Below are 25,607 nucleotides of genomic sequence, written 5' to 3' on the forward strand. Positions count from 1 at the left end.
GCGCACTGAGGGGAAAAAAAAGTTTGGTTTCAAGTCAGGGGCTGATTATCACTATATGCTGCAGACACTTAAGCTTTAAAACGGCCTAAAAATAGTTACCAGTGGTGCTGGGGGGACAGCTCAGTGAAGTGCTTGCTGCACAAACAGGAGGACTAAGTTCAGATTCCTAGCATGCACACCAGAAAGCCAGGCACGGTGGAAAAGTGCCTGTGACCCCAGCCTTAGAGAAGTGGAGACAGGAGGATTCCTGGGGTTTGCTGTCCAGACAGTAGTTGAATCTCACTGAGCCTCAGCTGCAGTAAGAGACCCTGTTTTTAAAAAAACTAGAGTGCTATTAAGGAGGATACCCAGTGTTCATCACTGGCTCCCACATACATGTGCATGCTGCATGCACACACATGGATGTGTACATACATGCACACTTACCTGCATATTTGTGTACCACGTAAGATAGAATACCCTTGGCTTTCACTAAGCAATGCTGATGCTGGTGGTAGCAGGCAGCCTAGCTCATCTCCTGAGCCCCTTGATTCATGGCCTCGTGGCTCCATAGCAGGGACCTTCTATGGAAACGGCAGGGCTGACGGAGACCCGTGTCTGGCAGGATAGCAATCAGGCTGAGGGAGACCGGTGTCTGGCAGGATAGCAATCAGGGACACTGGAAATCCATGTCTAGAAAATACCTTCCTTTCAAACTCTTGGGAAAAATCCAAGTCCCCAGTCAATGGTTTTGCTTTGCTAGTGCTGTTGAATGGGGCTGGGCAAGATGAGGCAGTCCACAGCAAAATATAAAACAGTGCCCAGTGATACTAAGCCGGATCCAAGATGTGCTCAGGGCTTCAGCCTGCCCCACCCACCGGCTGTTCTTCTTTGAGGGACCGTGGCTTGCTCTTAAACCAGTTTCTTCTTTCTTTGGAACGGGGCATTACCCTGTATCCCTCAATCTCTGGTGGTCCCTTACCTCAGTTTCCTAAGTGCTGAGAGGGACAGCAGGTGTGAGGTCCCAGATTGATCCCTGGCAAGCACCTAAACAAAAACAAAAAGCCCCCAAAACCTGGCAACACCTGGCGGCATCTAGTTTCTTTGTCTTAATTCTGGTGAAAGATTTCTGGTTGGAGAAGCGGAGTCTTGTTCGACAAGATGTTTCCTGGCTGTCCTGACCTTCCATTTCCTGACCTCCCCAAAGCCCTCCGTGTGAAAGCCTCCAGGGCAGCCATTCCTGACTCAAGGTCAGCCCGAGGAGTCCCACCCCGGAGGGACATTTCTCAGGTAGAGAATTTGCTGGCTGCTCCCCAGCCCCAGGGCTAACTTCAGCACCACTGTGGCCTTTCAGAAGGGACTCTCTGGTCACCAGGACTGCCCACAGAAGGTACTCAGTGCTGTACTAGTAGGTCTGAGATGAGTCTGTCCACGGGGACAAGGTGAGGTACAGAGGAGGAGGGAACTCTTGACGCCCCTAGACTCCTGTGTTTTCCTACCTTCGTTAACCCCTTCATAGTAGCTGTATCATTTCTCCTCACACAGGGACTTAAAACACTGTACACACAGGTTAAGAAAGAAAATTCTTTCAAATAAAATTTATTTTGAAAATCAGACATTCATTTTCAAATATATTTTCTCTGTAAATACAAATTTTTTTTAGGTATTAAATTTATTTGTCATTTACCCGAGGCAATAGAATGGTATCATTTTACAATGGGTAGAATTAACAGCTTCAATACTGTTGTTCAAGATAGAAGGTATGGTCTAGCTTCATACATTCCTCCTGAACCACAGGAAAGGCGCATTAGCCACACAAACACGAATCTGTTATCTTAGATAATAAAATAGATTCACTCTATACAATGATAAAATACAACTGCATACTTGCTGAAGCAATAAAAGGATTACAAAATTATCTGGATTATCACTGAAGGAATGTTAAGTACAAATCTGTAAAAAGATATTTCCTGAATACAATTTCAACCGGGCTAAACATTCTCAAAGATCTTACATACATATAGAATAAATTATTCCTGGTTAACCCGCTTTTATTCTTTAGTGCTATAAAAGCTGTAACAACTTGGTCACCTTGAAGTCCCAAGTTCTCTAGGGTAGGCTCTGCCAGTCCTGGCACACAGCACACAGGGCTGGGGAAGCAAAGTACTTGCCGTATCAGCTTGGGAAGGAGGGTCAAGGAAAATCGAGGGAAGATGGTACCAAGGCACAGCACAGGCCCACCCAGGCCAGGCTTGCTGCCCCCAGAATCTTGGTGCTTAAAGCGTTCAGAGACAGACTCCAGCAAGACACCCGCCTCGAGTCAGGCCTTTCTTCTTGACTGTGGCGTTCTAACTGACTTGCTTGGCATACTTGAAGGGAAAATCGTGTTGCCAGATACTAAGCAAGAAAAGCAGCCAGGAGACTAAAAGCAATACCGAAAATCAAAGCAAGTGTCTCCAGTAAAAAGCCCCAAAGGAGTTTAGCAAAAGTATGCAGGCAAGGAGTGAAACTGGGCTTAAGGCTCTTTTAAAAAAGCCAGAGGGAGCTTTGTGCTGCCGTGCTAATGCTTGTAATCCCAGCACTTGGGAGGCTGAGGCAAGATGACAGAACATTTGTGCCAGTGGGTTTGATCCCCAGCAAGTACCACAAGAAAAAAAAGAGGGGACAGAAAATGCAATGCCTAGCAGGAAGGCAGAGGAACAGTTTAGGTATGATGACAGTGAAGGAAGTCCACCCACTGGACTCTTACCCTGTACAGCTATTGCAAAGGTCCCCACAGGCTGGACTCAAGGCTGCTGCCTGGAAACCTGCCAGGTCCCTCCTAAGAGCTCCGCAGCTTCATGGAGGTTCAGTACAGTGTCTGGTCACACTATCCTCACCATTCATGTATGTCTATGGCAGCGACAGCGGGGACATGTACATTTATAGATCAATTCTTTCCAACTTTATTAGGAAATAAAGGGGACAGAGTCTTAGACTCTCTTAAACTTCAGATATGCACACCACCCACACCCTCAGTGACATCGTTTTCTAAGGCCAAACACGATTAGGGTGCTACAAAGAATGCTAGAACAAAATCACACATAGCCTGCTGTGGTGTAGAGCACTTCAAGCAGACATAAGGATGTGTTTCTTAAAGAATACTTATCAGGACACGGTGAAAGGTATCCCCTGTTTTTAACCTACCCAGGTTAGCCCTTATTGTAAAACATAACTGCACACGGCGCTCTTTCCTCCCAGGAGTTGGTCTTTATTAAGAGTATGTGGGCTTTGAGCCCTTTCTCTGACATCAAGCAGTCAACTGTGGTTAAGACTTTTTTTTTTTTTTTTTGTCTTCTTGGAAAGGATAAACTTCTGTTTCACCGTGATACTGTTCTAATACAAAAGCACTCGATTTCCATAATATGTGGGGCTCAGAATCTTTTTACGCAAATGTTTTCTAATGAGGCAAGAACTTAATGGTTTCTCAAACTTGGAAATTACAGCCAAGGAACAAAAGGTAGCTTTTATTTTTAGCAGTGTGCTTGGAACAGTGACAAGGGCTGATTTATTCCACCAATCCGATGGCGCGGTCTCTTGTGGTTTCTGCACTATGTGCACCAGCTTGTGCATTTGTGCCTGTGTGGGGCAAGCCAGGAAGGGTCCCCCAGTGTCACTGCTTCCCAAATGCTCACTCTCATCCGAGTGCCAGCAATTTAAAGAGGAAAAGAGAACGCACTTCTCCAAAATAACTGCAGCTGCTCCAGGACCTATCTGTTTCCGATGGAGAGCTGAGGCGGCTGTGGGGGTGTCTGCTACCACAGAAGAAGTCAATGCACAGGGGGGCACTGCCAAGCACTGGGGCTCTCTCACTGGGCAAGTGACAACCTGAGCCGCTCACAGGGAAAAGTGTACTTATTCTAAATGCGTGCACACTGTCTAGATAGCCCATAGGAGCGAAGTGCCGCGTGTCATCTTAGGCAAAGCAGGTGGACACCAGAAGGAAGTTCACTCCAAACCACACACTGAAGCAGGGTTTCATTCCAAGAATTACAAGATTTCTAGGTAGATAATGCCAGGAGTGTGGTGTTAGACTCCCACATCAGGAAGGGAAGGAAGAGGAAGAAGAGGGAGAGGGAAGGCTAGCATTCGGAAAGGTAGAGGCTGGGCACGGTGGTGTTGAAGCCGGATAGTGAGTTCAAAGCCAACCTGGCCTACAAAGCAAGACCTTGTCTCAAAACCAGAAAGGCAGGTGTGGCAGCAGTAAGAGAACTTGTGCTAAAGTCACAAAGTTTCATTAGGTACCTAGACTCCCAGTTGCAAGGCACATTAACAATGTTACTAAGACAATGGGAACCCAGAGACAAAGGCCCCTAAGGTGTGGCGAGTCCTGCATCATTAACACTGCAGCTGCTGCAGCAGAGGCAAGACTGCGTGGGGAACGGCTGCTGGTCAGGCACAGAAGGGCTCTGGGCTGATGCCAAGGATTCTTTAGACTTAAAGCTACCTTGTTTTCCACATGCCTTCCCACGCTCTCCACCTTACAAACTGCTTAAAGCTGTAGAGAGTACATTTATTTCTTGTCAAATGCTGCAGGTTCGCCTGAAAGGAGTCTTGAAAGTGTGGTCCATCCACACGGCTCAGCCAAAAAGCCAACTAAACAGAGCTGCTCCGGAGAACGATCACAGAAATCCCAACTTTCTTCACCTTGGTTACGGATCCACAGTTTGCACAGAAATAAATAATATGCATGAAGTCGAATTAGGATTAAAACTTGAAACAAGAATAAAAAAGGGGGGAGTTGGGTGGGTGGTATAACAATCTGGTACTCTTATGGCAAAACAATGAAAATGTCTTTAAATAGACACTTTATTATATCCACAGGCGATAAAATCCCAGAGCCACTGTTAGGCACGTAAACACAGACCCTGTAAGAAAGAACAATGGAGAACACTGTTAGCCCCTGAAGGGGGTTTCTTTTGTACTGTGTCAGGTGTCAGAAGGCACTTCGAGGGCAAGCGAGGAGGGATGCTGGCTACTGAGTAAGGATGCTGCTCTTCCATTCTCAGGCCAGTCAGGACCTGGAAACTTCATACTGAAGGCCAGAAAACAATAAAGTATTCCTTCTTTGGCTTAAAAATTACAAAAGCAAAAACAGCGTCTGTACTGGCTAGTTTTGTGTCAACTTGACACAGCTGGGGTTATCACAGAGAAAGGAGCTTCAGTTGAGGAAATGCCTCCATGAGATCCAGCTGTGGGGCGTTTTCTCAATTAGTGATCAAGGGGGAAAGGCCCCTTGTGGGTGGGACCATCTCTGGGCTGGTAGTCTTGGGTTCTATAAGAGAGCAGGCTGAGCAAGCCAGGAGAGGCAAGCCAGTAAAGAACATCCCTCCATGGCCTCTGCATCGGCTCCTGCTTTCTGACCTGCTTGAGTTCCAGTCCTGACTTCCTTGGTAATGAACAGCAGTATGGAAGTGTAACCCGAATAAACCCTTTCCTCCCCAACTTGCTTCTTGGTCATGATGTTTGTGCAGGAATAGAAACCCTGACTAAGACAAATTGGTACCAGCAGAGTGGGGTATTCCTGTGACAACCTGACCATGTTTTGGGGAGGACTGTGGAAGGACTTTGGAACTTTGGGCTTGAAGATCTATCCGTTGTTAAAAGCTCTGTCAGATGTTGTGTAGGAGTTTGGAAGATAATGTTGAGAACACTGCAGAAGGTGGAGGTCTTGTTTGTGAAATTTCAGAGGGAAAATTAAAGACTCTTTTCAGGGCCATTGCTGTTTTGATTGTGAAGATTCTGTAGTTCTGGTTAGCTGGGGCTGAAGAATCAGCTGTGATTAACAAGATACCAGAACTACTAAAGCAAAAACTTTGCATTACTGGGACTATTGATTCTGGTTAGCTGGAGCTAAGAAATTAGCGGTGATTAAGAAGAGACCAGCATCATTGAGGTGACATCTTCTGGGAAGTGTTTTCTGAGAGCACAGTGGCTGTGTTCCAGATATAGCCAAAGTTGTACCTTGTGCTGTGGCTGGACTTGGTAATGTGTAAGGGTCACCCAGGTGGTACTGGTTTTGAAGGCATGAAGGAGTTGAGCAGAGCAGCTGAGGCTTGGCACTGTGAGAGGCCATGGAAGGCCATTGGTGAAAGTCCAGCCTCAGTTGCAATTGATGGCCCAGGACTGAAGGGGTCATGCAGTGTTTTGGAGATGCCAGTACCATGAGATGACCACCAAGAGCAGCAGCAGCAGTGGAGTACAGGCATCTGGAGCCTAGAGGATGACGCGTGTGCTACAAAGGGCATGGCTGGAGAAGTGACCCAAGCCCTTGGAGGAGCCCAGAAGATCGTAAGTTGGATCCCAGACATTGGACGGTTGGAGATTGACTTTTGCTTTTGATTGTGGCTGTGCCCTGATATTTTCCCTCTTGAAGGAAGAAACTGTTTTAGTGGAGCCCACAGTTAAGAGACTTTTAATTGTAAAAAGACTTTGGATTTTAAAAGAGATGGATATTTTAAAGAAATTGAAATTTTAAGAATATGTAAAGACTGTGGGACTTTTAAAGTTATTTAAATCTTGGGGATGAATAAGAATGTAAGGGTTGAGGCTTACTAGTGATGTGTTTGTGTGTCAAGTTGACAAGGGGTCAATTGTACTGGCTAGTTTTGTGTCAACTTGACACAGCTGGGGTTATCACAGAGAAAGGAGCTTCAGTTGAGGAAATGCCTCCATGAGATCCAGCTGTGGGGCGTTTTCTCAATTAGTGATCAAGGGGGAAAGGCCCCTTGTGGGTGGGACCATCTCTGGGCTGGTAGTCTTGGGTTCTATAAGAGAGCAGGCTGAGCAAGCCAGGAGAGGCAAGCCAGTAAAGAACATCCCTCCATGGCCTCTGCATCGGCTCCTGCTTTCTGACCTGCTTGAGTTCCAGTCCTGACTTCCTTGGTAATGAACAGCAGTATGGAAGTGTAACCCGAATAAACCCTTTCCTCCCCAACTTGCTTCTTGGTCATGATGTTTGTGCAGGAATAGAAACCCTGACTAAGACAGCGTCTCTACAAGATTGCCCTGTGGCTGGAGAGATGGCTCCGTGACTGCGAGCTGACTCTGAGTCCCCAGAACCCCTGTGAGAAGCTGCGCACGTAAGCCAGGAATGCTGGCTCTGCTCTGTGTGTATGGGTGGGGGTCAGAGGGCAGATATAGGATTGCAGGCGTCAGTCAGCCTTGCTCCGGATCCCGGAGAGACCCTGCGAAACACAGCAAGGAAGCCATGTCACCCTCCGGCCTCTGCAGGTGCACACAGAGGTCCCCCTAAAGTGTCACCAATGAAGGACAATGAACACAGGCTTTCCATTCTATTTCTACACTATTTCCTGTACTACTTCACTGGAATCCCTAAACCATAGAGAAAGGACAGCATCGTCACAAAGGTAAGGTCCCATCAGTTATAAAGTACAATGGTGTCTTAACTACTAAGGAAGAGAACTGCAAGTTAAAGGAGGCCCGAGTACTGGGAACCGCAGGGTGTGCTGACAAGACCGTGAGAGCAGGAGAAACGTCGGCCAATGCCATGTGCAGCCTGCCTCCGCGTGCTTAAGGACAACGACCACGTTCTTTTCAACTGTTTGGAATACTTGGACGTGAAGCGCCTTACCCGCTAAGTATTTGATTGTATCAAGCTTGTGCGCCTCCAGCATCGTCTTGAGGCCAGCCACCTCCGTCTCTATCTTCCGGTCTGTCTGAGTCAGGGCTCTGTCTTGCTGGGCATGCTTTTAAAGCAAAGGGGTTGAGAACATTAGAGTCTTGTGGGTACCGCTGGGGTCCCTGGTGCTCCGACCCGGAGCTCTTTCTCAGTGCGAGTAGTCCTGGTTTGAGAATTGGAGCTGGGACTTAGTCTTGGCTCTGATGTCCTCAGGTCACAGTGCACTGCCCAGGGCCCTTAATGTCCCCTGTCTCAGTTTTGTTCTGTTTGGAAAAAGGGGATTAGAAATGAAACAAACCAACAGCCCATCACTGGTCTTGCCCTGTAAGAGCTATCCAGAGACTCAAGGGTGATGACCTCCATGAAAAAGGTTTTGAGAACCAGAGACTGCTTAAGCTGCTGTGGCGTTAGGAGGCCAGACTGGCCTTGATGGTACTGATGTGTGGTCCCTGGCTAGCCCCTGAAGGGGACGGTGGACTCAAAAGTTCTGCCGACACATGAACACGGCCTTAGATCTGACAGCGACAGTGCTGTCTTGATACTATTTCTAGTCACATTGTTCCAGGCTGTCTTCTCGCACAGGTCAGACATCAAGTATTTTATTAACATGAGGCACAGCTACCAGGGGCTGATTTATGTCCTTCTCCAAACATAAGGCAACTCCAGGCAGCACATCTAACCCTCAGTGGGCACTGACCCTGGCTGTTATCCTGATGCGTATAAACACTGAGAATATTTTACTAAAAATTCAAGCACAAGTAGTTTCTTATGGATACCAATGTGGGCAAATAATGAGGAAATGAAGCCATTCCAGAGAAAGGTCCTCTTGTCTTACAGATGATCTGGAAGCACAGGCCCCAGGCAACACAATATGGGTATCACCCATCCCATAAGCTACAGACACACTCTCCTGCTAAGCTATGTAATATATACAGAAAGAAACACACACACACACAGACACACACACACACACACACACACGCATCTTTAAAACATGATACTAAATTATGCACATAAAATTGTTATTCATGGTAACTGGTAACTCATGCATATATTTTACAAAGAAAAAGATCCCCAACTAAATGTGCACATCGTCCTGTGACATGCCAGACGTTGGTTAAAAACTAAGCACAGGGAGAGGCAAAGACGAAAACAGTAGCAGAAAATCCAACCTAAGTCCTTACCAGCGACACTATTTCAGTCCTCAGTTCCAGCATCTTCTTCTCGTTCAGCGAGTACTGAAACAAACATGCGGCATGCTTAGAGTCTCATCCATTCCTTCCGGTGCCTTAAACACGCAGTCCTCACTGTGTCCTGGAACATCTAACAGGAGACCGACACCCTGATCACTGTTGCCCGCCTGCTCTTTCTCTGAAGTTTAAGCTTCTTATATTCACTGACTGTGTGGCTGGCTTAATATCACCCGGGCACAGCTAGAGTCATTGGGAAGACGGATCCTCCGTTGTGAGAATGGCTCACCAGGCTGGCCTGGGGGGCGTTTTCATGATTGATGTGGAAGGCCCAGTTCACTGTGTTGATGGTTGGGTTCTCTAAGAAAGCAAGCTGAGCAAGCCATGGGGAACAAGCCAGTAAGCAGCATCCCTCCATGGCCTCCGCATCAGCTCCTGCCTCCAGGTCTCTGCCCCGACTTCCTCCGATGGTGACTACAGGCTGTAAACGGAAATAAACCCTGTCCTCCCCAGGCTGCCTTTGGTTATGGTGTTTCTCACAGCACCAGAAAGAAACCAAGGCATTGATGGTGTGGTGTGTGGCCCCTTTCCACTTCTCTTCTCTCTTTCTTGTTTTATTTTATTTTTTTAAAATCTCTTGGCTGTGACATCACTGGGTCCTGCCTACGATTAGAACAGCATTTCTTGAGTCCCATGAATATGGGTGTAGATCTATGTGCCTTCGGGTTTGGAAGGGCTGATAAAGGGGAGGGGCACCATTTAATTTAGGAATGATACTCCCATAACTACAAGTATGACAGACATCACTGACATTTATAGAAGCAGTATAATATTGGGAAAAAATAGCTCAAGAAATATAACTCTGTAACAAGATATATTACTGCTGTAAAGAATAACATGGATGCACGAGACCCAGCAAGGCTTCCCAGGCTGTCTTAACAACACTCAAAAGAATCTCTGCTGTGGGAAACCGCAGCCCAACGTCCCTGAAAGCTGTTAGCTATTAATGCTAGGAAAAAAAACTTAGTACTGCTCTGTTGACAATAAAATAAAAATCAGACATGTTTCCATAGTAATGAGCATTAGTATCTAACTTAGCAAAGGGCAACCTGTACAACCTGTAGTTTAAAGACAACAATGTTATCAGGAAAAATGTTAGATGCCCTTCAAGTACCTAAAAATTTATACCTATAAAATATTGTCTTCAAACTACTGGAGCAATCAATGGAAAAATGCAGTGGTCAGAAGTAAAAACACGCCCCCGAACTCTGGAACCCTGAACTAAGGACCAGCCCGTGACCAAGGAACCTAGCTGATTACATAAGTTGGGTTTCAGATCAGTGCAATTCCTCAGATCACCAGCAGAGGGCAGAGTGCAGTGTGCAGCAAATACTCAGGGAAAAGAAAGGCCTACATCTCCACAATGTCACAATTGAAAAAAAACCACATATCTGTGGCTCTATCTCCTGGACCTCTGGACCAGCTGTAGAAATCTGCTGTAAATATTACCACAGCCTATTTTTTTGTTGGCTGTGTTGAGTATCAAGCCCAGAGCTCTGCACATGCCCAGTTAAGTGCTCTTCCACCGAGTCACAACCTTAGTCCTAATTTACCAAAAAGATAAAGAATTCCAATCCCTTGTCTGCGTCTGCATTACGGAGCTCAGACATTTATTAGTGGTGCCACGCAGCCCTGCCTTGTGCTTCAGGGCACTGATGCCGGCTCCCTCCCTTGGTAAATCCTCTACTTTTTATGCATCTCTACTCCCTGGAGCTCTCCCAGTCTCTGAGATATATTTCTTTCCACCCCGGTTCTGCACAACCACGTCACTACCTTCCTAAACCAAGTGAATTACAGCAAAACCTAGCAAAGAGTTTCTCTTTTAGACACTAGTCAAGGAGTTCACGGAAGCTTTCTATAGGCTACGTGACTAGATCCTTGGGACCCCACAGCATCACGTTAGAGACAGCCATTATTCCGGGTAACAAAGCTCAGTGTAACCGCTGAAATGCAAGGCAGTTCAGATGCGATCACACACTTGTCTGAGTTCTAGCTTCAGGCATCACTGGGACATAAGGACTGAAGACGAACTCAGCAGTGACCAGAGCAGGAAGAGCTGTGCGGTTTCCTCTGCATGGGAGCCGTGTCTTGCTACTGCAAAAAAAAAAAAAAAAAAAAAAAAACAAACAAACAAACAAACAAAAAAAAAAACGCTCCACACGCCCTAGCCTTCTTACGCCACAAGTAACAAAGGTACCTTTAATGTTACTCAAGCTAAGGAGGGTCTGAGCAAGAAGATGGGAGAACTCAGACAGGAATAAAAAGTCAATAGAGTGTGGAGGGGTACTGTAGCCCAGGGAAAGAGAGTGTGTGTGGGGGGGGTGAGGGGTCGGGGGTTCTGTGTCACTGGTATCACAGTAGAAAGTATGAAGCCTAGAGTCTGAGTCTCAGAACTGCGAAAAAGCTAAACAAAACAAAAACCAACCAACCAACCCCACCAGAATAACGCAACATCTATCTATTGAAACACACAACTACTCATATCATTTAAAAGACAATGTAGAAATAAGCTTTATCAAAGTTCAATGTAGAATGTAATATGATGGTAATATTACCTAAGTCATAAAATCAGCTAACTTCAGTTAGGGCTGTGGGGATTAAATCAGCATTTAATAGATTACGACTGAGTGTAACTGTCTTATAAACATCTGTGTAACATACACTCTATTATCTTTGAAATAAAAGTTTCAAATTCTGTTTGACGTTTTAATTTAAATGTTACTTGTGAAACTAAATTTAAGTCCTGATCTAGAATGCAATTAGAATTTAAAATCAAGTTGTGAACTCTTACAAGTGTCTAATGATATTTGTGTCTTGCATATAAGAGTAAGACTTCAACAAGCATTCCAGTCTAAAAAGAAATAAATTAATGATTTACTTTTAATAAAGGAACATACCAGTTCTTTTACTCTGCTTTTTTCTAGATTGAAGTTTAATTTGGTATCTGTCCGGACTTTGGTCACTTCATCCTGGTCAGAGGGCAGAGGACAAAGAGAATAAGAAGCCACGGTAAGAGATCTGAGCCTTCTGAGACTTAAGCTTGGGACTGCCCGCTGCTTCTCCCATGGGAGCTGGTCAGAGACATGGAGCCAGGCCTCCTGGTGTCCTGGGACTCAGGGTCAGCCACGTCTCCAATCAGCTCTGTGTCTAGCCCTTGTGGTTATCTGCACAGTCCCCTTTGACCCAAATGTCAGCACTACCCGTAGGGCTCAACTGCTTATGATGTGTGAATAAAATTATCTAGAGCATTTTAGAAAGTAAAGATTGACCAAAGGAACAAATAGTCAGCAGAAGGTTTCTCACTAAGGCTCATCTACATCTTTTCTAACACCACTGCTCTTTCCTGAAGTAACCAAATGCTGGGCTAGCAACCATCTAACCCGCATAGAATCCTACAGAGCCACCCTCTCCGAGACGGGTCTCAGGGAAGGCTACTTTAGAGGAGTTTTGGTTTACAATGATTTAGCAGGCCTGGTGGCAGAGGCCTGTAAGCTCCCACACGCAAGAGACACAGAGGGAGCTGGAGAGCTGGAGTTGCTCACAGGGAGACCATATCTTAAGAAAGCAAAATATTCCCACAATGCAATCTTGTTAACGAATGTGGCCACAGACACGGGTCGTCAAAACATCACCTGACGTGTGCTTTGGAAGTATATTATGCATATTCCACATAGAGCTGAGTTTTCCAGTACCTATATTGTACTTGTGACTTTAATCTACTAATAAGTATATATACTTTCACTTTCATATATGCCAGAGGACAGAAAGGGGAACTTACCATCACTTGTTGCTTTAACTGGTGCAGTTCAAGTTTTATTTTCTAAAAACACAGTAAAAAGAAGAAAAGTCAAGGACACGTGACAGAGGTAAACATTTAAGCCCAAGCTCACCAATGGCCTCATTACCACAATGCGACTATATACACAACACGGAACCACCTGAGCTGGGTGGGTGCTGCAGCCTGCGCTCTCTGCTCTCGGGACATTGAGGCAGGAGGACTGTGCAATGAATTTGAGGCTAGCCTAGACTATAAAGTCTATAAAGTCAAATACTAGCCAAGGCTATATAAAGTCAGACTTCGTCTCAAAAAACTAAAAACAAAACCAACCAACTAAACAAACAAAAACCCCGTTTACAGTCATCCCATTAATGCATGTGCAGACTGGGAGAGCAGTCTGACGTCCTCTTGGGGGGGTCACATCAAATGAGGAACAACTGTTTGTGACACACACATCTGCATTCAGGGACCCTGTCTTCCTTTTAATTCCTCCTTCCCTTTTCCTTTCTGCAATTCTGCCCCCTACGAGCCAAGTTCAAGGACACCTGTAACTCAGCAGGCAACAAATGGCTCTTCCGTACAGGGCTTCACTAAGACTAAAGATGAAAGCAAGATGCCAAGACAGCATGCCCCTAAGCCACACACCACACTTTAAAGACACAGGAAGTGGGCTGGTGGATTGCTCGGTGGGTAATGCATTGGTCGTGCAAGCCTGACAGCCTGAATTCGATCTCCAAAACCCATGGACAGGTGAAAGGAGAAACCCAGCCCCACAAGGTCTGAATACTGTGGAGCACACACATGCACATACACACACATCGTACATATACACAAAAAAAATGGGGCTGGAGAGATGGCATAGTGGTTAAGAGGACCAAGGTTTGGTTCCCAGCACCCACCCAGTAGCTTACAACCATCTGTAACCCCAATTCCAGAGGATCTGACACCTTTTTCTGGCCACTGTGGACAGGGCACATAAGTGGCGCACAGACATACATACAGGGAAAACGCTCCTAAACATAAAAAAACTTAAAAGGAAATACTATTTACTTATTTATCTATTTGCCTTTGGTAGGAAAGGGGGTATTTTATATAACTGCCTATCCTAACTCTGCAGACTTGGAAGTCCTCCTATCCACACATTAGAATGATGTGCATATTAATACAGCATCATCGACAATGAAAACAGAAGTTCTCTTATTGAAAGGCATCCATCAAACAGAGGTCTAGGATGGGCGAGACTGGTTCAGTGGAGGTTTAATCATCCAGGGTCGTGGTTTCCTCCTGAGAGGAGGAACTGGCAGGAGGCTGGGCAGGATTTCCAGGGCTGGGAACGTTCTCATCTTGCTGCGCTCAGCAGTGCACACTCTGAACAGTCACTGTGAGTTATTTCTTGTGCCCTTCTAGGTGTGTGTAGCTTAATGTCTTAACATGAAGAATGCTACGCCTGGCTGCGCAGTTTTACCTCATTTTCTGCTCTGAGGGCTGAAAACTCACTCTTCTCCAAGATGACCATATCTTTTTTCACGTTAGCAATCTTAGATAATACCTGCTGGAGAGCGATTTCCTAGAAAAAGAGAAGAGTGGCACATGGGATCTAGTCTGGCCCCCAAACCCAACGCTTTTCCCCTCTACCTGCTAACAGGGCTAAAAAGAAACCAGAGCAGTGTGTGAGGCTGGGATGGTCACCTCTGCTCCAAAGTGGGAAGATAAGGAGAAGGACACTCGTCTGCAGTGAATGCAAGTAAGCCACAGCTTTAGAGGGAGGGAGACCGCAGGGGACAGGACACTGTCACCTACAGTCCTGTCCATGCCTCCCGGCATTAACATGAGCTTGCCTGGAAGAGTCAGTGCAGGCATAGTGAACATCAAGCAGAAGCCATAATGACCAACTAAACGGCTTTGATGAAATATTTTTATTACCATTTTAGCCTCTGAACTATGGTTAAAATGACCATACACTTTTCAAGAGACTGTCATCTAAAAAATGGTTTGAGTATTTTTTCAGGTAATACCCTCTTTTTGGATTCCCCCCTCCCACATAGACCAGCCCCGCCTACGTTACCTGCTGCATCTTGCTGACCATGTCTTTGTAGATGATGTTCATGTTGGTCTCTGTGATCTTGACCAGTGCAGACACAATGATTTCTGCTTGTTGAATGGTAAACCCTAGGCGAGCACACAGAAACAACCAGACTCAGAAGGATACAGGTGGGTGGTCAGGGATGTTTTTCAGGGACTAGATGTATCTGAGCAACTACAGTTTAGGGTAGGTGGGAGGAGAGGACATAAGAATATTGTTAAGAGCACACTTTTCCAGACAGGAGATAGTGTCCAAAGGCAAGTTGAAAAGTGTGTGTGTGTGTGTGTGTGTGTGTGTGTGTGTGTAAAGATAGACAAAACAGAAACACCTGCAAGTGTTTCAGTGGCCAGGTTCATCTCTAATGCTGTCCTCAGACTCCGAATCAAGAAAAGCAGGAACATTTCTGCTTATCAACACAACTCTACATGTACCTGCTTCTCATCTCTACTTTTCTCTTACATTCTAGCCTGAAAAAGACAATTTGGTGGAAAGGCCTGCTGTTTCATTCGATGAGAAAAGCTGAACAGACTATCACATAGTGTTTGATCATTTTTCCAAAGTCCACGATTGCAGCTGATTTTTGCTACTTTGTGGGCTCTTCTTTTTCCCACCCGTTATCCCCCCAGTTTCACCCCCTAACACCAGATAGAAGAGAAACAAGGATAGAGGGGAGAAAGGAATTAAGAAAATTCCTGAATCTAGTTTCTTTCCTTTTATTTCTTCTTTGGCCACGGCTACTTAAAAAACAACCACCAACCCCTTGAACCAGCAACAAACCACCAATACCACCTACACAGGCTCTAGCACTTATATACCCTCTGAAAAGTTCCCAGAATTCCAAATGCCACACAGTTGCAGAAATTATCTAAGGCTGGCAAGACCACGCCTCTGCTAGAGCATGAGGCAAATCACAGTCAGCTGCTGTGGACAGTCTGAAGCAGCCCTGTGTCTCCACACCTGGGATTAAAACGAGAGCACATTCTTATATCTCTGTGTTTTTAAAAAGAAGCCAAAATTCCAGAGTTCTCAAAAAATGTCACTACATACTATCTACCTTGCTGCATTTGATATCAAAAGGATTGTTGGGATTTTTTTTATGTCTGTGGTGCAGATGTGCAACAGGAGCTTGAAGAGGGAGGGCAGGCAGGACTCCTGCAGCTACACAGAGAGCCAGGGTGTCTGCCTGAGGCAGTGACCACTGCAGCTCACCTACGGCGGGAAGCTTTTCAAACATGAATGTGTCCGACTGGATAAACTCAGTGAAGTGAACACAGGCGTGTTTACTTTAAATGCTCTATGTTAATTCAAAGCCTGATATGGAGAATACATGTGGCATATAACAGAGTAGTAATCAGCATAGTTCTCTGAGTATTAATTATAAGATCATATCCTATATTCCAAGTGCACGCTCAGGGAACCAAGGGCAGCCATTTGCTCTGTGTATGAGTACGTGCATGCGCATGTCTATAGAGAGGCCAAGGGCTGATAGCACAGGGCCTTCCTCCGTCACTTTCCACCTTACTTTTCTGAGGTATGGCCTCTCGCCGGCCCTGCAGCTTGCTTACACAGGCAGAGGGCTGCCGGCGAGCTCTTTTGTCTCCCCTCCTGATGCTGGGTTACAGACTCATCATTATGCCTGGCTGTCTACACGGGCGGGTGCTAGGGATCTGAAGTCAGGTCCCATGCTGCTTAGCTTTCTGTCCCTGGGTAAGAGAGCTTTCTGCTCTTGCAGAGGACCTGAGGTTGGTTTCCAGCACCCTTTTAGAGCAGCTTACAACGATTTGCAACTCCAGTTCTGGGGTACCTTATGCCCTATTCCGGCATCTGAGGGCACCCTCCCCACATGCATATATAAAAATATAACAAAGCTTAAAAATTAAAAAAACAGAAAAGAAACGAACACACACACAAAACAAAACAAACCACAACCCAACATGGGACAGATGAGATGGTTCAGAGCAGAAAGGTGCTTGGTGTCAAAACGGAAGATGGAAGACAAGGGTTCTATCCCCAGAACCACGTGCTGCAAGGAAGAACCCTCCACAGCCACAGTTAACACACATAAAACAAAACAAAACCACCAGCAAATCCAAAAACAAGCAAAAGTGGACTTACTGTCTTCAACAGAGAGAGGCTATTTTAAAAAGTCTCCATTGTATTGACAAAGCAAAAACCGTCCTTAAACGGGGTGAGGAGAGCAGTTAAATTTGTAGGTGCTTGTACTGGCTGGTTGTGTGTGTCAACTTGACACAAGCTGGAGTTATCACAGAGAAAGGAGCCTCCCTTGAGGAAATGCCTCCATGAGATCCAGCTGTAAGGCATTTTCTCAATTAGTGACAAAGGGTGGGAGAAGCCATTGTGGGTGGTGCCATCCCCGGGCTGGTAGTCTTGGGTTCTATCAGAAAGCAAGCTGAGCAAGCCAGGGGAAGCCAGCCAGTAAGCAGCATCCCTCCATGGCCTCTGCATCAGCTCCTGCCTCCAGGTTCCTGCCCTGTGTGAGTTCCTGTCTGGACTTCCTTTGCTGATGAACAGCAGTGTGGAAGTGTAAGCTGAATAAACCCTTTCCTCCCCAACCTGCTTCTTTGTCCTGATGTCTGTGCAGGAATAGAAACCCTGACTGAGACAGTGCTTACCTAGCATGTATTAACTCCACTCCCCTGCACTGTATAAACTGTGTAAGTTGGTACATCATGTCTGTAATCCCAAGTGGAGGCAGGAGGATCAGAAGTTCAAGGTCACCCCCAGCTATACAGTAAGTTAGAGGCCAGCCTAGAATACATAGGTGTCTTTCTCCTTAACAAAGAGGCTTTTGTTAGCTTTGTCTCCCTACTCCATACACCTGGGCAGAGGGCACAAACCTTAAGAACTGCTTCCATGACACAACCCCATGTCTGTGGGGGCATTTTTCAAATCGCTAATTGATCTAAGAGGGCCAGGCCTACTAATGGCAGTGTCATCCCTGGGCAAGTGAGCCTGGGCTACTTAAGCAGGCATGCTGAGCAAGCTAGCGGGGACAAGCCAGTAAGCATCATTCTTCCACAGCCTCAAGTTCAGTTTCTACTGAGTTCCCCGTCATGACTTCCCTCAATGATGGACTGTAACATATAAGCCGAAGAAACCCTCTCCTTCCCAAGTTAGTTTTGGTCATGGTGGTTACCACAGCAACAGAAAGCAAACCAGAACCCCAACCAAAACCTTCCTGAAGGCTTAAAAATCAAAAGGAGAAACACTTAGGTCAGCTGCACTGATCCAAGGTCGGGGGAGTGAGGCAGGGGACTTACCATTTGCTTCAAGTAAGCACACCAGAGCGTGGGTGTCAAAGTAGAGCTGCCGGCTCACAGAGAGGGGCAAGTTCTCTTTTCTGTGCTCCAGCTGATGGCACTTAGCAGACAGGCTGAGCTCTAGAAGGGAAAAGGAAGGAAGCTAAGATCAAACTCAGCAGTAAGCAAAAGCCATCTGAGGCTACAGGTTATGTTTCAATACCGCAGAAACCTACCCTGTTAGCGCAGTGCCAGAAGCCACACATAGGATGTAACCCAGTATGAAATCCGGTTGTTTCTTGTATAGTTAGAGTAGTTCACTCATTTTCCCGTCAACTTTTTCCATCCCAAGCGGAAACAGTACCCTTCAGCCAGTGTGCCATATGTGTCAAACAGGGTCTCCCTCCGCAGTCCAGACCAACCTGGAACAAACTGGCCTCAAACCCAGTGATGACAGTCCTGGGATGACAGGCTTGAGCCAGCACCCAACCTTCTTCCCCACTCTTCATTACTACAATCAGAGATCGAGTTAGGCCCTGCTGTCTGCGTACTCTGTAGATTTCATATGCATGAAGTCAAACATGGGCTTAGCATGGTGCTTATTGGTCATCCACATGGCAGAGCGTGCCAGCACTTATTTCTGTGTCGCTGAATACTCCATGGGACAGCATCACCAGTGTTCATCCACTTCGGAGCTAAAGGATGCGGGCTGCTTACACTTTGTGGCTCTCCTGAATGGTCCCGTGGCCATTGCTTCAGTCCTCTCGAGTGTATCCCTGGGAGCTGAACTGCGTTGAAGGAGTTGCCAGATTCTTTCTCAAGAGGCCTCACCAATTTTCTTACTTGCCAGCAGGCAAGGAGGCTCCCAATTTCTCCTCGTCCTCGCTAACTCCTGTTACGATGCTTGCTTTATAAATTATCACCACCCTACTAGGTACAAACAGTACCTTGTTGTGGCTTTCACCTGTACTTTTCAAATGATGTTGCGTCCTATCTTCTCATGTGCTTATTGGACATCTGGATTATCTTTTGTGAAGGTATGTCTACCTAAGTGTTTTGTCTACTTAAAAAAAATATTTATAGCCAGGTGTGGTGGTATATACCTTTAATCCCAGCAGAAGGGAGGCCGAAGCAGCTGGATTTCTGTAAGTTCAAAGTCTGGTATACAAAAGAGAATTTTATGACAGCCAGAGCTACATAGAGACCCTGTCTCAAAAACAAACAAACAAACAAACAAACAAACAAACTCAGTTGTAAGCCACGCCATGTGGGTGTTAGGAACTAAACTCACATTCTGTAGAAGAGCAGCAAGTGTTTCCACTGCCCCCCATGTCAGAGTTTCTCTGTGTAACAGCCCTGGCTGTCCTGGAACTGGATTTGTAGACCAGGCTAGTCTCAAACTCACAGAGATCTGTCTGCCTTTACCTTTCTGGGATTAAAGGCACACACAACCAGGCCCACCATGCCCAGCTCCAGCCTCTCTTGAGCCAGCTTTTTCATTGATTTGAATTGGGCTTTGGTCTCTCTACTATGAAGAGTTTTTCCTCCCAGTCACACTGGCTGCTTTCCTTTTTACCCTCAGTTTAGCATTTTCAGAAGGCCCTCCACACAAGAAGCTAGGAATAATTTTACACTTTGTAACTAAACTGTAACAACACGTCGGACCTAGATTATGACCCTCTCCAGTAACCTGTTCATGGGTTTGAACTCACTTTACCCCGGGGCTTTTCCATGACCATGCACATCTAGTCCAGGACTAGAAGCCGCTCTGTAAGGTTACCGGAAGACTGTCTAGGGTGGGGGATGAGGCTTAGTCAATAGAGTGCTTGCCTAGTGCACACGAGCCCCTGGATCCGATGCTCAGCCCCATATAGAACCAAGGGTGGTGGTGCATATTTGAAATCCCAGCATAAAGGAAAAAGCAGGAAGTTCAGGAGTTGGAGGTCATCCCTGGCTACATTGGGAGTTTGAGGCCAGCCTGATCTATATCATGAAGAGTCCCCCACACCCATCCCCAAGGCCCATCTAACCGATTCAACAAGTGTTGCATAAATGAAAGCGCTCCTCAAGGGGCCCTCCTAGGTGGCCGCAATCATCTTAGCTCTCAGCTGGACGATCCCCCTGGCCAAGTGCTAGAAAACATGAGTCTAGGACTGTGGTTCGCGACCTTCGTAATGCTGTGACTCCTTCATACAGTTCCTCATGTTGTGGTGACCCCCTCACTATAAAGTGATTTCACTGCTACTTGATAACTGTAATTTTGCTACTGTTATGAATCATAATGTAAACAGCTGCTATGCAGGACATCTGATATGTGACCCCTGTCAATTGTCCACCAGAAGGGTTATGAGGTGGAGAAACGCCTACCGTGAATGGCAGGATCACTGCAGCCTGCATTTCCTTGTTTCTAATGAGACAGCAACTTCTGGGACTTATAACACTAACGTCATCCCCACTCTACTGTATCTACACAGCAGAACAAAAACAAGCTGTCATGGTTTGAATATGCTTGGTCCAGGGAGTGGCACTATTAGAAGGTGTGGGCCTGTTGGAGTGGGTGTGGACTTGTTGGAGTAGGTGTGTCACTGTGGGTATGGGCTTTAAGACCCTCATCCTAGCTGTCTGGAAGCAAGTCTTCTGCTAGCAGCCTTCAGATGAAGATGTAGAACTCTCAGCTCCTCCTGCACCATGTCTGCCTGGATGCTGCCACATTCCCACCTTGATGATACTGGACTGAACCTCTGAACCTGTAAGCCAGCCCTTATAAATGTTGCCCTTGTAAGAGTTGCCTTGCTCATGATGTCTGTTCACTAAGACTAAGACACAATCATAACAAGGGATGGAGAGAAGCCCCAGCAATTAACGGCACCGGCTGCTCTTTCGATTCCCAGCACCCACACGGTCATTCACACGTGTACATATGTACCGTATGCGTGCCTGCCTGTAGACACCCCAGATTAATGTCTGGCATCTTTCCCGATCAATCTGTACCATATTCACTCAGGTAACATCTCTCGATTGAACCCAGAGCTCGTGGATACTGCTAGAGATCACCCACAACTGTACCTTCTGAGTGCTGGGATGACAGTCAGGTCACTGCGAAGCCTAGTATTTATGTGGGCTCTGGGGACCTCAACTCTGGTCCTCCTGCTCTAGTATTTTATTTACTGAGTTGGGTCCCCGGACCCACACACCACCACTGCTAGCAGTGGTTGGCACGTTTACGGTTTTTTTCTTTTCCTTTTTCCAGAAACAACCAGAAATAGCAAGCTTATTTCAAGAAAGTTGGCTTCTAAAAAGTAAGGAAAAGGGCTGGCTACTTGCCAATGGGAGTTCAACCCGAGAGGAAAGGGAATGCCACCTTGCCCTGTCACATTGAGGACCCAGTAGTTCTGAATTCCCAGGAATCACAACAGGAAGACATTAACTTGAGGAGTGTTAGAATGTAAGGAGTAATTCTCCTTTTTGGAGACCTTCCTTCGCCATAGCCAAAGGGTATTAAAATCCATAATTGTAAAAGAAGTCCAAAGATACCCTTGAATAGGCTAGAAACCAACTGCAAAATTTCAAGGCACACCATCCTGAGGTAGATCTGTCCCACTGTGGACCTCAGGCACAAAGCCAAACTAACAACCCCGGGGCCAAGAATAAAGGAGCAAAGTGCTGATGGCTTTAAAAGGGGGCACGAAAGTTTCCTAGTGTTTCTGCTGTGTCCCTTAAGATGTACGGAGCCTAACACTAAAACGGCACGATCTTGCTAACACAACGAGAAAGAACCTCCTTCTTTGCTCCCAAACCATAAATTATGAGCAAACACATTGGCAGGCAACAACAGCTTGTGAAAACTACAGCAAGCAGGGGTGTGGTAGCCCAGTCTTTAGTCCCAGTACTTAGGTGGCACGAGGGATCTCTGTGAGTTCGAGGCCAGCTCGGGCTACACAGTTCTCACCTGGTCTCAAGGCAGAACCAATGAAAAGAGCACACAGGATGGCAAGTTATGGGAAAAAGAAACCAGACAGATCTCCAACTCCCAATCCTACAAAACTCGGGCATAAAGCTCACTGCTCATTTTCCTATCTGCATATAAAGCGTCCTTCATTTTTCAGAACTATTAGGAGTTTCTCCTCTAGCCATATGTATTCTTAAATTTTAGATGCAGGTAATTCTCATAGAAAAAAAAATACAGACAACCAAAGCATGGGTGCATATGGCCACTAATGGCCAGAAACAGGTTACTCAAGAAGTAATTAAGCCACGTTTGCTGATTGGCCTGTGCGATAAGATTTTATCTACTATTTACTGTGAGCACATTCCAGCTAGTTTACTTTCTTATGCAGTTCAGCGGTGTCCCTCGCCTCCTTCAATTACCCAAATGACACATCAAAGCTCTGGTCACTCAATTTAAACGCACAGAGTTCTTCAAGTCTAAACATAAAGCCTCTATTTTTCTTTATACTATCTGTCAAATTAGTACAGTAAAATTAGCATGGATAAGTGTGTGTAGTCATATAGAAAAACACCTGCTGCATATCTTGCTTGAAGTAAGCTCCGGAAAGAAAAGATTTTGTTGAACAAATTACCCGAAACAGCTAGTAAAGTGCCAGGCAGAGAATGGGCGACAGCGGGCCATGAATGAATCAATAGTTTGGAATCAAAACGAAATGTCATCTCTTCATTCAGGGATCTGCGCCCCTCGGTCCTGAATGCACCGGCTTCTAGCACTTTTTCCACTTTTCCCTGGCTCCAACAGGTGTGCAAGGGCAGCCCCGAGTACGCGTGTCATCCGGAGCCAGGACACCGGGGCTCTGGGCTGCGAACCCTCGCCCTGGCGGCGTGGCTACAGCCCGGTCACCTGTGTGACCCGCTGTCCCTCCCTCCCTCCGTCCTTTCTCACCTCTCCGGCTGCTCGCAAGCGCGGCCACACGCCGGGCGCCCAGCCGCAGACGGCCCAGCGCGTTCCTGCCGGCGCCGAGCGCGGCCGCGGGGAGAACGAGCCCCGGGCGCGAGCGCTCAGCCAGCGTCCTACGCGGGGCGGTGGCAGTGGCGGTGGCGGCCAGGCGCGGGGAGGGCACGAGCAGGAGGAACAACAGCGGAGACGCGCGGGCCGCCCGTCCGCGAGGCCTCAGCCAGCTTCGTCCACCGGGCAGCGTGGAGACGCCCGGGCGCGCCGGAACTCCGCAGCCGGAGGACGGGAGCCGCTGGCGACTCGGTGTGCGCCTCGGCCGCTCGGCCGCCACGGAGCCGCTGTCCATCCCCGAGCGGGTCACAGGCCCGAGCGCGCACGCAGGTCGCTCCCGCGCGGCCCCGACTCCGAGTCGCCTCGGGAGCGAGCGTGGGCCGCCGCGCAGACCTGCCCTTTCCGCCGTCGCCACGCCTCCTCCCCATCGCCGCGGGCCTCGTCCCCGCCCTCCCTGGCCTCGCCCCTAGTCTGGTCGCCCCAGCCAGGCTCCTCCAGGCTTGCCCTCTGCCGGGTCCGCCTTTACATCCCCACGCCCCTGTTCCCTGCCTGTGGCCTGCCCTAACCTCGTCTCCCAGACAGGAACTAGGGTGAGCCTTAGCCATTTTCCGCTGCAGAATCACGTTGCTCTTTCGGCTCCTACGATTTACAGTTTCATTTCGCAGTTGCCCTTAAGAATGTTAATGGCTCCTTTGCCCTTCGCAGACCTTTGAGAAGTTCTTGACCAAGCTCGACTGGCTTAGATTTTTATTAACTAGCCGGGATCTCAAGTTCCCTAGGGTTGTATTTTAGGGACTTATTTACCGGGCATAGGGAACTATGCTTTCAGAGTCCATACACTCACAGCTAAATTTCCAGTTTTGATTTTGCTTTTCGTTTTTGAGACAAAGTTTCACTATGTAGCCTCCACTGTCCTGGAACTCTCTATGTAGACCAAGCAGACCTTGCCCGCTGACTGACGCGATTAAAGGCATGGACCACCACTTGGGACTACAGTTTTTGTTTTGGGTTAGAGCACATTAAAAGGTCCTAGTGTGGAAACGTAAAACGTAGTAGGGATATGAATGTTAAACTAGACTATGGCATAATAAGATATTTGAGACAGGCAGTGTTTTAGTTCCGAACTTTTTGAAAGACTGCTGCACTTTGCAGTTACCGGTCCTTTGTGTTATTTTGAGAAAGTTTGTTGGATGGATGAATAACAAGTACAAGGGACTATGCTGGGACAGAGAGAGGGAGGGGAAGGAAGGGGAGGGGAGGGGAGGGGAGGGGAGGAGAGGGGAGGAGAAAGAGAGAGAGAGGGAGGAGGACAGAGGAGAAAATGAAAGGACAAGACTGCCCCTCAGTATGTTGGTGGAGAGAGTCGCCAGAAAAGGGAAAGCATAGCCAGAGGCAAGAGACATCTGGGAAAGTCCAGAGGGTTGAACATGACCTTGAGCCTGGTCACGTGGGAGAAGTAGGAGGAGAGAGAGGCGAGCCAGGAGTTTAAAGGGTAGAGAAAAGGGGTTAGGTCACTAAAATGGTTGGATTATATGAAGAAGGGCATCTAAGAGAAGGGCAGCCCAGTCCCTGGACTGGAGACGTTAGGGTAGAGGGCAGACTAGGGCAAGGATCGGGTTAAGTAGTAAGCACTGACAGATGCTAAGAGAACCAGGGGCCAGGCCCGCTTTGAGGTGTTAAACAAGCACCTTAGTTAGCCCTTTGTCCTGGGTTTAAGACCTAACAGTTGTGTTCCTGAAGTGACCAGTACTTAGCGTTCCTCCTCCTCCTCCTCCTCCTCCTCCTCCTCCTCCTCCTCCTCCTCTTTTTTTAGCTAAGGGCTAAAAAATGTAGACAAACTGATGTGGAAAGTGCTGGGACCCATAATAAAAGAGCAGAGCTCTGGGCAGAGGAGTGTGTAAACAGATGCGGAAGACAGGTGCAGGTGACTACAACATGCAAATAATTTAAAAATTAGGTACAAGTCCGACACTTAAAAGGTTAAAATATCAGTTTGTAAAGTGGCAGGTAACACAAAATATTCACCTACAGCCTTTCCTGTTGATGAATGTTGCTCAACACCCAGCTCGGAAAATGTAATCGAAGGAAATAATCCAGAAACACTAGAAACCTATTCGTTTAGACCATAAGGAGTTTTTATTTTTATAGGTCAAAAGTGTTGAACATTTGGTAATTTCCTATAGGTTGGTCTAATACATGCACAAAGGAAAGACTAGATGTGGTGGAGCAGTCCCAGCTTGCTGGAGTGGAGGCAGAAGGATCAGGAGTTCACGTGCATTCTTGACTGCATAGCAAGTTCAAGGCCAGTGTAGAATACAAAAGATAGAGTCTGTGTGTGTACTCCCGTGTGCATGTGTGCTGGAGTGTGTAAATTATGTGCCATTATTTGTGACTGGAAAAGTGAACAGATAAAATGCACCCTGTTAGAGGCATGGTCACAGGACAGTGGCATAAACATGAGTCTTTAAAGTTGACATATAATTTGCAAACATTAAAGCCCACACATTTTATATGCTTAATAATTGTAGGTAACAATAGCATATACCACCCAAAGAATGCTGGGCCATTTTCCTTTCTCTGGAATATTCCTTTGTGCTCCTTTTCAGTTTCCGAAATCAC

The 25,607-nt window shown here is 46.8% G+C and overlaps 1 protein-coding gene across 4 annotated transcripts; it reads right to left on the bottom strand.

Annotated features, from left to right (window-relative positions):
* Positions 1–1,562: 1,562 nt before the first annotated feature.
* Mcur1 (mitochondrial calcium uniporter regulator 1) lies at positions 1,563–23,501 on the bottom strand. Of its 4 annotated transcripts, none has more exons than NM_001081059.3 (9): positions 22,926–23,348; positions 18,053–18,172; positions 14,754–14,857; positions 14,154–14,255; positions 12,689–12,730; positions 11,808–11,879; positions 8,845–8,898; positions 7,613–7,727; positions 1,563–4,886 (listed from the first exon to the last, which is right to left on the bottom strand). In NM_001081059.3, the coding sequence occupies exons 1-9, from the start codon at positions 23,281–23,283 to the stop codon at positions 4,831–4,833; spliced, it is 1,023 nt and encodes a 340-aa protein (NP_001074528.1). In that variant the 5' UTR covers positions 23,284–23,348; the 3' UTR covers positions 1,563–4,830. The 4 variants fall into 4 exon arrangements, 2 of the variants coding, with proteins under 2 accessions (NP_001074528.1, XP_006517046.1); XR_001780828.2 differs by having other exon boundaries at positions 3,294–4,886; positions 7,613–7,923; positions 22,926–23,501; XR_003950490.1 differs by having other exon boundaries at positions 3,294–4,886; positions 8,845–8,983; positions 22,926–23,501.
* Positions 23,502–25,607: the final 2,106 nt, after the last annotated feature.

Source organism: Mus musculus, chromosome 13 (assembly GCF_000001635.26).
Source record: "Mus musculus strain C57BL/6J chromosome 13, GRCm38.p6 C57BL/6J".
NCBI lineage: Eukaryota > Metazoa > Chordata > Mammalia > Rodentia > Muridae > Mus > Mus musculus.

Excerpts from the sequence above, each read along its gene's own strand:
- Mcur1 (NM_001081059.3), bottom strand. The coding sequence starts at position 23,283 with ATGGACAGCGGCTCCGTGGCGGCCGAGCGGCCGAGGCGCACACCGAGT. Across the intron at positions 7,728-8,844 it reads GGACTGAAATAGTGTCGCTG|CATGCCCAGCAAGACAGAGC; the intron begins GTAAGGACTTAG and ends TTGCTTTAAAAG. Across the intron at positions 4,887-7,612 it reads TACAATCAAATACTTAGCGG|GGTCTGTGTTTACGTGCCTA; the intron begins GTAAGGCGCTTC and ends TCTTTCTTACAG.